Source organism: Plasmodium inui (assembly GCF_000524495.1).
Source record: "Plasmodium inui San Antonio 1 unplaced genomic scaffold supercont1.29, whole genome shotgun sequence".
Lineage (NCBI taxonomy): Eukaryota > Apicomplexa > Aconoidasida > Haemosporida > Plasmodiidae > Plasmodium > Plasmodium inui.
This window is the reverse complement of record NW_008481863.1, coordinates 167,865-180,878: the sequence shown is the minus strand read 5'-3', so window position 1 is coordinate 180,878 and position 13,014 is coordinate 167,865. Positions and strand designations below refer to the sequence as shown.

General features: G+C 41.0%; 3 protein-coding genes across 3 annotated transcripts; 2 read left to right on the top strand and 1 right to left on the bottom strand.

The window, feature by feature from the left end:
• Positions 1 to 1,122: 1,122 nt before the first annotated feature.
• Positions 1,123 to 2,274, top strand: C922_04790 (ubiquitin thiolesterase; the record flags this gene model as incomplete). The annotated part of the gene is made up of 1 exon (XM_008820369.1): positions 1,123 to 2,274. The coding sequence occupies one exon, from the start codon at positions 1,123 to 1,125 to the stop codon at positions 2,272 to 2,274; it is 1,152 nt and encodes a 383-aa protein (XP_008818591.1).
• Positions 2,275 to 4,884: 2,610 nt separating this feature from the next.
• On the top strand, positions 4,885 to 7,551 carry C922_04789 (hypothetical protein; the record flags this gene model as incomplete). Its single annotated transcript, XM_008820368.1, has 1 exon — positions 4,885 to 7,551. One exon carries the CDS (start codon positions 4,885 to 4,887, stop codon positions 7,549 to 7,551), a length of 2,667 nt encoding a protein of 888 aa, XP_008818590.1.
• A 1,935-nt stretch (positions 7,552 to 9,486) lies between these two features.
• C922_04788 (hypothetical protein) lies at positions 9,487 to 12,154 on the bottom strand (the record flags this gene model as incomplete). Its single annotated transcript, XM_008820367.1, has 2 exons — positions 9,487 to 11,423; positions 11,581 to 12,154. 2 exons carry the CDS (start codon positions 12,152 to 12,154, stop codon positions 9,487 to 9,489), a joined length of 2,511 nt encoding a protein of 836 aa, XP_008818589.1.
• Positions 12,155 to 13,014: the final 860 nt, after the last annotated feature.

Sequence of the window (13,014 nt, the reverse complement as noted above, 5' to 3'; positions counted from 1 at the left end):
CTTATTTTTTCCCGACGTTTCTTCTCACCCCCCCTTCATAGCATACATGTGCGAAAAATGCATGTTGCATATATGTACGAACCAGCGCAAAACTACGCATGTGCATGTATGCATGCATAGAAGAGCAAATCGATACTTACATAAATATCAGCGTGCGTATACAATATAGTGTACTTATTAGCGTTTATACACATGAGTAAAGTTCATTCCCGTTCCTGCCAAACAGCACGTTTCGCGTTGGATTGGATTGAGACATAGGTTTATCAATTTCTGTCCCCTCTTTTTGATTCCCCCGATTTTATTTGTTCACATTGAGATAATTCCTACTTGGCTGTCGACGTGGTTCCAAAAAAAAAAAGCGTCAAATAGAAGTAGAAAAGGTTGGAACATCCTCCTCTTTTCATTCGTTCGTCTTTGCTTCGCTATGCTTTCTTTTTTTTTTTTCTGTTTTCTTCTAACTGCAAAAGAGGCAGCTTTAAAGAGCAAATTTAAGGGGCACCTCCAACGTGCACTTGGAAGGGCAAACCGATTCTGCTCCCTTCCCATTGCGACCAAACGTAAGAGCAACCACGTGGAAGAAGCGTTCCCTCCAGCGCAAGTATGTTCTTCCCAGCACGCGTGCGTAGAGCAACCCCGCCTGATGTGTAGTGCCAAAGTTTCCACTACGAAGGGGAGGCACAAAAAAATCACGACATCAGAAGTGCTAAATTAAAGGAAACCGAAGAACTCTTCAGTAGAAAAACAATGGAATTTTTCGCAGTTTCCACCATAACGTGTGCACAATTAAGAAAGAAATAAATATTTATTTCTTCAAGCAGCAGCCAGACGGGCACACGTAATGCAGACGTGAGGAGGCATCCGTAGAAGTAGGCATATTCGCGTAACCACACAAAGTGAATGTTCGGGTTGCTTCCCCTCCGTGAAGGTAACCTAATAACTGACCGGAGGGCCTAACTTCAACAGAAGGCATAACCTCAGCAGACGGCATAACTTCAGCAGACGGCATAACTTCAGCAGACGGCATAACTTCAATAGAGGGTATAACTTCAGCAAAGGGCATAACTTCACTATAGGCCACATTTTACCAAGCATCTCACACCACACCCCCCAAAATGAGACAAGATGAACCTCATTGAACACAAACTGCGTGACTTGTTCTATGCGAAGAATTACAAATATTACGCCAAGTATGATAACTATGGAAATGTCCAAAGGAGGCACGCGTCCTTCCAGAACAATGGAAACGTGTGCTACTGCAACGCGTCCCTCCAATTATTACTGTCGATAAAACCTCTCTGCATATACCTGCTAAGCAAATTTGACAACATATACGAAAGAACGAAATCAAAATCAAAGTATAAGGGGGACATACTGAAGGCCCTCTTTTACGTTATTGAAGAAACGTACAAAATCGAAAAAGGTTACGTATGCACAGACAAACATATGAATCTTTTAAAAAAAATGAGAAAATATAATAGCAGCATAGTCATTAATGCACAAAATGATGCACACGAATTCTTGTTAATGCTACTCAACTATATAAACGTTGAGTGCAACCGCGATTTTAATTTTCCATCAAATTTCGAAATCACCCTGGACGATAAAGATAGCAAAGAAAAGGCATCAGAAAAGTACTGGGTAAAATATCTATTTAGGGATAACAGCATAATAACAGACCTTTTAGGCTTCCAAAATGTCTCTAGCATAACTTGCACACATTGTGGACATACAAGACACAGTTTTGAATTTTGCCTAGACTTAGGGTTAGAGTTTCAAAGTGAACACATACAAAGTACATCACTAATTGATTTACTAAGGAGTAACATCATGAAGAGCGATGATTTTTGCCACTTATTTTGCCCCATCTGTAAATCCAAACAGAATAGCTGCATTAAAAAGGGCCTCTACAGAATGCCCAATCTATATATGATTATTTATATCAAACGATTTAAATGGAGTTACGAATGCACCAATTATTTCAAAAGTAGAGTGAAAAAAATTGACACAACTGTGTTACTGCCATGGGATGGATTAATTGATTTTACTTCCTTTGCTTACATGTCCAACCATGAGTCTTTATCCAACTCGAAGTATCTCATCGAGAGCTTCATTTGTCACAGCGGAAACAGTTACAATGGTCACTACACAGCCGTCGTTAAGCATACGGATGGATTCTACAAATGCAATGATGAAAAAATGAAAAAACTCACTAACCCGTTTAATCCCGAAAATATTAGCGACATTTACCTCCTCCTACTCAGAAGGGTTACCTAAGAGGAGGTGGGGGGGCTCGCCCAAATGAGAACGTACCTATTGCTCCTAATAAATGTGGCATATGTTTGCACAAAACAACGCAAAATTGCACATAACACCAGTTATATCCTCTTTACATAGAGAACGAGAAAAATAGGTCCTTAAACTATAACTGCATTAGCAGCTATTCCACATTTTACATGTCTCTATCAAAACACTGTAGTAGGCCGATTTGTACCGCCCCTAACGCACATCGTGACGATCCACGTGGGAAGAGTAATTTATTCACTGGGGCTACAAAATGTACCCCGTCCTGTTCATCACCCAACCGGATAAGCAAAAATTGGATGCCGATTCTGTGTTTCTTTTTTCCATCAATGTGTCTATCTACACATATGCACGTCCATTACCCAGCGGGGTTGGCATAAAAACCACACATGCCTTTTTTAACACCCCGATTATTTCCCATTTTTGACAAGTGTTTACATTAAGCCGAATCGACAGATGTACATTTTTTTTTTTTAATTTCCTTTTCACTGTTCATATTTGCATCTCGAATGAGAAAAAAAAAAAAAAAAAAAAATCAAAAATTTAAAGCACCTCTCCAAAAGTAGCACAATTTTTTTGTGTTTTTTTAGAAGTGCTACAAAATTGTGTGTCTCTTTATTTTTTGCAAAAGGGGGTGGTGACGAAAAGGAGGATACGCAAAAAGGCACCCGTCTTGCCAGAAATAATCATCAGGAGCGTGTCCCCATGTTCCTTTGTTTGCTCACTCTTTTGCTAATTTGTTTTGTTTGTCTTCCCGATTGTTTGTTATCACCCCATTTTTTTTTCCTTCCTTCATCTTCGACCAACTTTCTTCAATTTTGCAAAAAAGGACAATTCAAATGTGTAGGCGAGAGCAAAATGAAGCATTCTAAAAAATGCGCCTTTTTAGAGACACTATGCCCCGAACGAGCAAAAAAAAAAAAAAAAAGTTTTTTTCATTTAAAAAATGCACATATAGCAGGCCTAAATGAAAGGCAAAAATAAGAACACTTAAATGTGCCCAACTTCTGTTCCACTAAAAAAGAATAATGGGGGAAATTGCAAATTTTGGGGGGATTCTTTTCACCAGGATTTGCTTCTGCGCCCGGCGGATGGGTACGTCCGAAAGAGGGAAAACCGAAAAACTGGAAAAAAAAATAAACAAATTAACCGAGGTAGAACTCCAACATCCCGCAAACTACAGCGGCAACCAAGTTGTCTAGACCTGCTATTCACCTACCACCTGCTCCATTTTTGCAAAAACGCTTTATGCGTTAATGAGGCACAGCACCAGGTAAGAACATCAATACTGGGCGCGATTTTTCCACTTCATCAGCAGCTAAACATTCGCCGAGGGATATTTCTCCCCTTCAAATTCCACTCTTTTCTCGAACAGCTGAATGTGCCACGGGAAAGCGTGCCAGAAAAGGGAAAATGGGAAAAAGAAAAAGATAAAATATCTACATGACTAATTAATCCGAACCTTAAAATTTTCTCCGAATAGGAAAAAAAAAAAAAAAAAAATTAGCACACCCAGTAGTAGTACCAATGAAGTACTCACCACAAATAAAACACATCTACCGAAGTTTTCTTATAGAAACACATGAACGCACATTTTTGAATCCAAAATTATCCGGTCCCGTCACGACCCGTCCATGTGCACACTCCAATTGATTACCTCCCCTGTGCTTATTCGAAAAAGCTAACCATTCCCATTTTATTTCTCTACCTAGTAGTTGGCCAAGCAAGGACAACATGATTAAACATTCCAGCTCGAATAAACACAGTGCGGGTCTAAAATGTTTTCTCATTAATAACGTTAAGCATTTACAAAATTGAGAAAAACGTCCATTCGTGCATTCTCTACATTTTAATACACATTTCTGTATTGATAAGTCTATCGATTTTTTTTTTTTTTTCCTTTTTTTTTCTTTATCCTACAAATCGGATGGATTAATTCCTTTGGAGATTTCCATATTTTTCTAATCTCCTAAAGATGTGTGTGTTTTCCTAAATTTCATAAAAAACATTTTGTCGGAAAAATAAAGATACGAAAGATGAAACTTTTAATATCTCCACCCCCTCTCTACACATTCGAATAACAGTCCTTGACAAAACTACCTTTCGAATGACGCTCTACTTCTCCCCCTCTTGACTGCATTGTAGAAGTACAAATCGAATCCCCCCCCACACACACACACCCCATTCGAAGCTGTCATTTTTCCCATTTCGCGTTTGTCCGCAATTGAACATCCCCATACCGTCTCTACACCTTCCTGCACCAATTAATAATTACATTTTGTACATTCGGCATGCACACCGCCGCTCATCAGAGAAGCACCTCCCAATATTCTGAACAAGGAAGATATCTGGACATCCAAAAAGGGATGATTTGATTATATAAACATATCAACACATGTGCATCACATACTTATTAGGAATCTACCCTACATGTACAACTCTCCCCCCAAACTGCATCAATTTTTCCAACAAGGGTCTCAACTCCAGTGGTGGTAGACAATAACGGCATAGAGAAAAATGAACTAATTCCTATGGTGGATATTCGTAAGATGCGCTCTCCTCACCAGATAAAAAAAACACAAGATGAAAAAGAGGAAGTGCCCCTTTCGACAACAAAGTGAAGGAAGAGACAAGAGGAAAAAAAAATTGAACAACAGAAACGAATTAGTACTAAACCGCAGAGGCGATACCCACTGTGAAGGAAGGAGTGGCAGAGGAACCCATCAAACAAAGGGACATGGTCATAATAATCACAATTTTGCATGTGTCAAGGAAAGTAAAACTTGTAAGGAGAAGTCACAAGAGAGAAGCGAACTGCTAGTGAACCCAAACAGGTACAACGACACGGATGCAGATATGTGTTGGGACTCACCACACAACAGTAGCGACTCCTCTGAAACTCCCAAAATTCTTGAATCCGACCAATCAAAGATATATCAGAGCACAAGCGAGTTCGACGTGCACAGCGATACATCGAATAACACCATTAGCGATCTAAGTGCAAACACAGATGAAGGTTACAACCAGGATTACAGATTAACTGAAATATTTCAGCGCATCGATTATGCAAGGAGTCCCTGTTTAGGGGAAAATGAGGAGTTGCCCAGAAATTGGAACGTCCTGGAAACGTTCGATGTTTACGACGTGTTTGAAAATGAGGGGAACGCGGATAGGGGGGGGGGAAGGGGTGCACCTAATTGGGCCTCTAGCTGGGCTCCTAACCCGGTCATTAACCAGAATGTTAATCAGCATGCTGACCAAGTTGATGGTCGCGTTGATAACCAGGCCGTCAAGTGCGATCGTCCCACCGAGATCCCGCCTCCCCACACCAAAGCAACAGACGAGGCAGAAAAACTGATCACGCAGACGGTCCTGTCGAAAAAAATGCTAATCCTACTCCCCTTTTTTAAGAAGCGTATCTTCATAGAAGCCATATGGGATTACTTCCAGTCAAACAAAGTGAAGGACGAAAGGGACAGGGATAACTTAAAAGTCCAGTGCTTCCAAACGTTCTGTAAAATCCGCGAATGTGCAACGCGCTGTAGTGATAATCCCACCGATGGGAACTTCCCAAATGATGAATTACTCAGCACGTACTTCTTTAACAAACTAAATAAAAACCAATATGATATAAAAATAAAAATGGATTACTACGAAGTGGAGTTCTTTTTCATTTTCTTCTTGACATACTTTCGCTTCTGTCTATACCTAACGGGGTTTATAAATTCGTCTTTTCTGTACCACTCGAACGAAGTGCACTTCATCATCTTTGTTCTGAACAGATATCATTACTTCGTGGACCATATGTACGTTAATGATAATTCTTTGCCTTTTACTCCGAATGAGGTGCAAGACATTATTTGCACCTATAAGAAGTGCATTATCTCTCTTTTAGATTATCTCGACAGTTTTTACCCGTTTCTGCTACTCATAAGTGACGTCATGCAAGAAGTGCACACGAAATTTAAGAAAATTTCACACAAGGTGAAGGAACTTGAGCAGGTTCTGGCGAAAGCGGACCCCACTGACAGAACCCCCCCGAGCAATAACATCGACCCTGATATAGTGACCCCACACACTATCAAAAAGTTCAATGCGATTAAAAGAATTAATAAAATAAAGAGGAAGTTCTTCAAACGGAATGGCGACTCGTTTGCTATGCTGATTAGAGTGCACCTGGGCAGGTATTGGGTGGATAGGGAGGAACGCTCCATCGGTGCTGCCATCTTAGGTGAGCCGTCTCTAGACGATGCCAATTTGAGTGACTATTCCCCATATGATGACAATCTCGACAAGCACCTCGTCCAAATGATCCGCAACACCAGGTGCAATATGCTGCTAAAGCACACCATCTTCCGCACAGTGGAGAAGTTGAACCAAATTCTAAGCTCCCTCGAAATCACCATCACCCTCGCAAAGGCGGACGAAACATGCGCACAGCACATCATGTCGATGTCGACGCTACTCACATTCAAAGCCTTAAAAGAAATGAAAAAAAAAGACAAGTGGCTCCAACTCCTAAAGCATAATTATTTCTATATCGAAAAAAGTTACTACTACTTCAAGGAATTGCATGAAAAGAAAATCATCTACTACCAAATACAAAATCTGTTACGATCTATCCTAAATTTCAAAATTAATGTCGTATACAATCCCTTCATACATTACTTATCCATTGAAGATATGAAAAACAAAAATATACACACTATCTATGACTACATATACTACATAAAGGATATGCGCCAGAAAAATTACTTAGTAACTCTCTTCGTCTTCAATCGGTTGATTTACAAACTACAATTTGACGTCACCACGTACGGGCTCCTCTTCTCAATTTATAGCTCCCTGAAATTTTTATTTTTCGAAAAATCTTCCATTCATTTAATAAAGAAAAATGGAACAATGAAAAAAAAATTCATGTACCTATTCAACGATATGATAAATTCTTGGGATTTTAAAACGTATAAACATATCCCCATTCCTTCCAGAAATATTATAAAGGACACTTTTTTTATTCAAGAGAATTCAATTGTCAGGAGTGTACTGTCAGCTGCCATGAGGGAAGCCACCCGGATGAGATTCACTGGACATATAGTCACTAATGCCTCGCTTTTTTATCGTTATAAGAGACTGGTAAATTATCAGCTCCACGGAGCCATCCTAAACAGCAATACTATTCACATGGTTGAACGAAATTATGTGATCCGTCAAATTAAGGACAAATTGGAGGAAATGAAGAATAAACTGTGACTCAATAAGATTGGCATGGAACTTCAGGGTGTCATCCACTACGATTATTACTGTCCAAAGCGTCCTTGAAGAGATGACGCGCAAGAGAAATCTCTCCATTGGATCTGCGAAGAAAAGTTTTCCCCCCCCCTGTTTTTTTATTTTCTTACTGTTCACCAGTTAAGTCTACTTTTTTTTTTTTTTTTTTTTTTTTTTTTTTTCTCCACAAGTATGTCAGAAGGTGTGGAACCCCCCTTATCTTAATCTACCCTTATGGCGTGGAGTACTAAACGAGTAACGCAGCCGATTCATCAGAAAAAAAAAAAAAAAAAAAAAAAAAGCCTCTTTGGTTCATTATAACAACAGTGTAAAGAATGGCAGATTTTTGAAAGCTATAAAAAATGCCCATCAAATGATAGGATATCAACCTGAGGAAGCTGCCCTAAGATACAGACGCGTTTTTTTTATTCATTTAAGTGAACTCTGCTAACAGGGCCTCTCAACTTGAGAGAGTAAGTAGCACCCGCCTCTTCAAAAAGAAAAAATCAATTTCCATACACCATAGTCTCGTCAGATCCCCATGTGTTAATGCTCACCCGGTGCGGGGGGCCATGGGCCTGTCAAGCACTGCAACATTATGAAGGCCTGGAGAGGCATAACTTTGGCCACTATTACCCCAGAGAAATATACATGTGTGCACATGAACAGGCGCGCATGTTCTGTCCCCTGAAGTGCCACGTGAGAGAAACAAACTTCCCCCCTCTTGATACCTCCAACATGTGTCGAATTATCACAAAATAGGTGACGGAACTGCCTCAGAAAATATCCAATGAGATGGCATTCTCGTGAAACACCCCCCCCCTACCATGAGTAGTCAGAAATAAAGGGGAATATAATTTTTACATGGGAGTAACACTTTTCCAGTAATAGGAGCATTTTTCATGTTTTCATTTTAACTTCTCTCCACGCTGGCAACTGCTCCCTAGTTTGCCTTAACACAAGGGGGAGGAGTCTTCCGGAGTCCCTTTCCGCTTCGGTGTCGCCTCACCTGTGGCAGCGGATGGACCTGCCCCCACAGTTGAAGTGGCAAAAAGTGTCCTAAAAAATTCGTCTCTTATGTAACATTTTTTATCTTCTCGACTGCAGGTGTGTGTAACTGTCAAATGCACCCTTTTCACTACCGCGACGCCCTAACAGTTCAGCGAAGACACAAAAAAAAAAGAAAAAAAAGGAAAAAATTAAAAACACAGCCCCCATTTCGCACGTAAAAAAAGGGAATCTCTACATGTCCAGGTTTTATTCTATTTTCGAAAATGTCATGAGAAAATGTGGCCCTCGTCCCCTAGGTGTCAATTTTCTTTTTTTTATTTTATTTATTTTTTTTTTGGTACACTGAACGCACACATTTGACGTTGATATTCCAACAGATTGCTCTGTTTACGTCTGTCCAGGTGAACACACATCAGGCATGTCAAGATGCGTAACCGTATGATCCCTGTGTACGTTCTATTTTCCCCCTATGAGATGCTAAGCCTGTGCGCATTTTCTTGGCGCTAATAAGGCGTTTCCACGAGGGGAGGAGGCGAATGCACCTGGACGTCCACGAGCAGTTCCCGATGCGGTTACGCGGCGGAGCAGCTTCCTAGCCGGTCCATACGCTTAATCACACACGCGAAACACTACTCTTTGACATGCTACCCAGAGAATGCAAATGTTAGACGAAAAAAAAAAAAAAAAAAAATACCCCTCAACTTTGTACTTAAAAATTACGAAAAAAAAAAAAAAAAAACAGAAAAATTAAAAAACAGCAAAAATGAATGCTCTTTATTATTTTCCTAATTTTTTTTACTTTTTTTTCTACGTTTGGAGGTAACACTCCCGTGTAGTGAAACTTTTCACCGCAATGATTTGTCTCTTACCGATATGGAAGGACTATCCCTCATCGATTACTTACAACTACTTCACTCTTTTAACTCTAGACATTTCCGCCTTCTTTATAATCCTTTTGCTCCTTTTAATAGGCCGCTTCCCTTTTCTGTTGTAATTCCGCAAACATCTCTTTGTGTGACTTGCGTTTCCTGATTCATAGTCATCATGGCTAGCTCTTCTCTTTCTGTACTTGGGGAACGGTTCGCTGATTTCCTGACTGACCCTCTCTTCACTCATTTCATTCGTCGAATGGCTGCTCTTGAATTCATTTATAAAGTTGTACATGCGGTCAAATCTTTCTATGAGCTTAAAGTAGGTAGCTTTATCGCTTTTTTTTATTTTGCTGAAAAACATATCATTCCCGTTCTCCATAAAGTCTGTATATATATTGTCTCTTGGGATGAATACATTATTTTTTAAAAAGGTGTAAATATTTTCTATTATGTTTTCATTTTTTTCCTTTTCTTCTTCTTCTTCCTCCATCCCCTTGGTGTAGTATCCTTCGTATGATTCGATTTCTTTGTTCAGCAGCTCTTTGATGTCTTGCAGTACGGCAGCCTGTCCCCTCTGCTGGCAGTTCGCACAGTTGCCGCTAACCATAACGCCACGACTCATGGTACCCACACACTGGGCACAGTTCTCCCCAAATTCGTCGACCGAACTTGCGGGAGTGATCGCGCTCTCTACATGAGCAGACCTCTCCTCTAACGCCATCTCCGCCACATGACTGTACATATTCCCAGTGGTGCACCCCGTTGACGTAGACGTTCCACTCCCTGCTGTTGTAGTCGTGGCATCGGTGTTGTTGCTAATCATGTTGTTAAAATTGCTATTATTCATGTTTGAATCCTTTATTTCGCAAAAAATATCAGCAGTCTCGTTTTCTTTGCTTTTACTTAGTAACTCGTTTAGCTCACCATGGGATGACTTATGCATTTCGGTTTTCCCCCAGTTGGCCATGCCCTCAGGATTTGCGTCAATTCCCCTTTTGGCGTCTCCTTCCTGCATGTGGCCATAACTATGGGCCGGTCGCATTTGGTTGGAACCGTAGGAGGAGTGGTTCTGGGAGTTGTAATCGGCGCCGTGGTAAACACCCAGATCATCGCCACGCACAGTATCATAGAAACCGGCACTCTCACCGCTATGCGAAGCGCATTGCAATGGCCAGGGGGTTGAATCCCTCTTTCTCGAGTCGGTGAATCGCCCCTCCACTTTGTCCTTCAGCATTTCGAAAATTATTTTCTCATTTCTCTCCTTCACATGTTCGTCATCTTTTATCTCCGCAAGAACACTGCCATATTTTATTTCATAGGACTTGCTAATGCTTAGTAGAAGATTAAAAATATTCTCCTTTAGCAGATGCTTCTTGTAAAGAAAGTTATGTATGATAAGGTCTATGTTCGAATTGTGTATGTTCATCTCATTGTTGTTAATTTTGGTGAATATATGATGGAAAAAGTTGACTGTTAAGTTATCGTAAATGTTGATGAAATTTAGCACACTGCTTTCGAGGTTGGAGTTGTTTCTCAGGCACTCTTGATTCGTGTCCATGTCTATTTTTATTTCGCTCAGGTGGGAGCCAAAACCGCCTCCGCTTGCACAGCTGCCGCCTCTCCCGATGCCGCTTACACCGCTATTGGCACTGCTCCCATCGGCTTCATTCTTTTCACCCCCGATACCTCCATTTCCATATATTACTATTGGCACCTGGTTGAGCTTCACGTATCCATTGTAGTAATCATTCTCCGTCAAATTCATCTCATTACGCTCATCGAACTTTTGCAGAATCCCCTCATACTTAAATAATATGCTTATGTTGTTGCAGTAAATTATGTTAAAGTAATGATTAATGAATTTTATATACGAGTTCTTGTTGCAGCAGACGCGCATGAAAAAATTTAAGTTATTAATCAGTTTGCTCTTCTTGATGTTCATGTAATCGCTGGGAGTGCGTTCCTTCTTCTCTGCTCAGGGGGGGGGAAATAATAAAACGCGTGCGTGTACCAGTAAGCACATATACATATATATATGAGAATATCCACGTATGGCATAGAACTCGGTTGTTGTCTTTTGACCACGCAACTGCTCCAGCTATTACAGACGGTGCGCTTCTTTGGGTACCTTTCACTGGAGGGTTTGCACTGCTATGGTTCGATTTTTCCTTCTTGTAGTAGACGTCGGGGTTCACGTAGCTTATGCTGTCCAATCCGCTGGCTAACTCTCCTCCGTCATGTTTGTCAGTCGGGTGTGCTGGTACTTCTCCGGGGATTTCTCCTGTTCCCTCCGCGATGTTATGCGTGATATTCTGCGGGATGTTTTCCCTGATGCCCTCCGCAACGTTTTCCGCGATACATTCTACGATGCCTTCTCCGCTCATCATACCGGAGACCTCCTGGGTGACCTCTCCGTTGGCCTCCCCACTGCTATGTCTCCTCATATTTGCACGGTCACTGTCGCTCCCATTTGTGTCTCCGATCCCACCTGCATGCATTGCGCTTCCCAGGCTGTTCCGACACTCACCCCCTGCATCCTCCACATCACTCGTCTGGATGCTGCGAAAATTAAATAATTTGTTTTTCAGATTATTCATGTAATTCACGCCCAAGGAATCTCCTGCGGCGAAGTCGTAGCACCCCGAACCATTCAGCATGAACTCGGGGAAGTGATTTTTTGCCTCCTCCTGTTGAGCAAACATGTTAAAAGGACAGACACGTCTTCGCGAGAGGGGGAAAAGGGGTTCAATATTACAATGGATTATCGGTTCAACGGGGCAAAATGGCGCAATAGAACAGTCTCCCAGATTTGTGAAGTACGTACAACAGAGTGCTCAACGGGGGGGAACTACACACAAGCAGACAAGTCAAAAGAGGGAAAAAGTAAAGCTTGTGAAAGGTGAAAAAAAAGGGGACGCTGTTCATGTAGCACTAACGGGGGAAATCAAACGGAGGTGAAAATAAAAGATAGGAAAAAATGGTAATGACAAAGTGGGTAAAAATGTAGCCAAAAATTTAGGAAAAAGTGAAGTTAGCGGTGAGAGAGATAACAATGTTGATGGGAAAGGTATAAAGATGACAGTGTTGACAGTAAAGACAAACCACACAACGGGATTGGAAATGAATGCACTCAAATGGAAACGTAAAACGAGCTGAAATATCCAGTTACCCCTTAAACCCGCGCAATATCAAAAGAGGAAAAAAAAAATCATCTGTCTTTCGACGAAAGAAATAAACGAGAAGAGTATCACTTGGAACCCCCTTAAAATGGGAGGCATAAACAAAAGATTCAATATAAAATTATCTCACAACGTGACAGATACTCTCCCACTTCCGCTTTGGGGTTAACAGCTTACAGATTTTGCAGGGCCGTTTGGAAGAGCCAAAAGTTCTAGTCAATTAAACATGCAGCCACCACACAAGTGCCAATTCTACAGACACATAAAAATTCAGATGTGTCCAGCATTGATGCGTGCATGTAACTGGGGGGATATATCACTCAACATGACTATGTAGAGGACCACAATGTGGTAACATCACACGACTGCAGTCGTAATTAGGG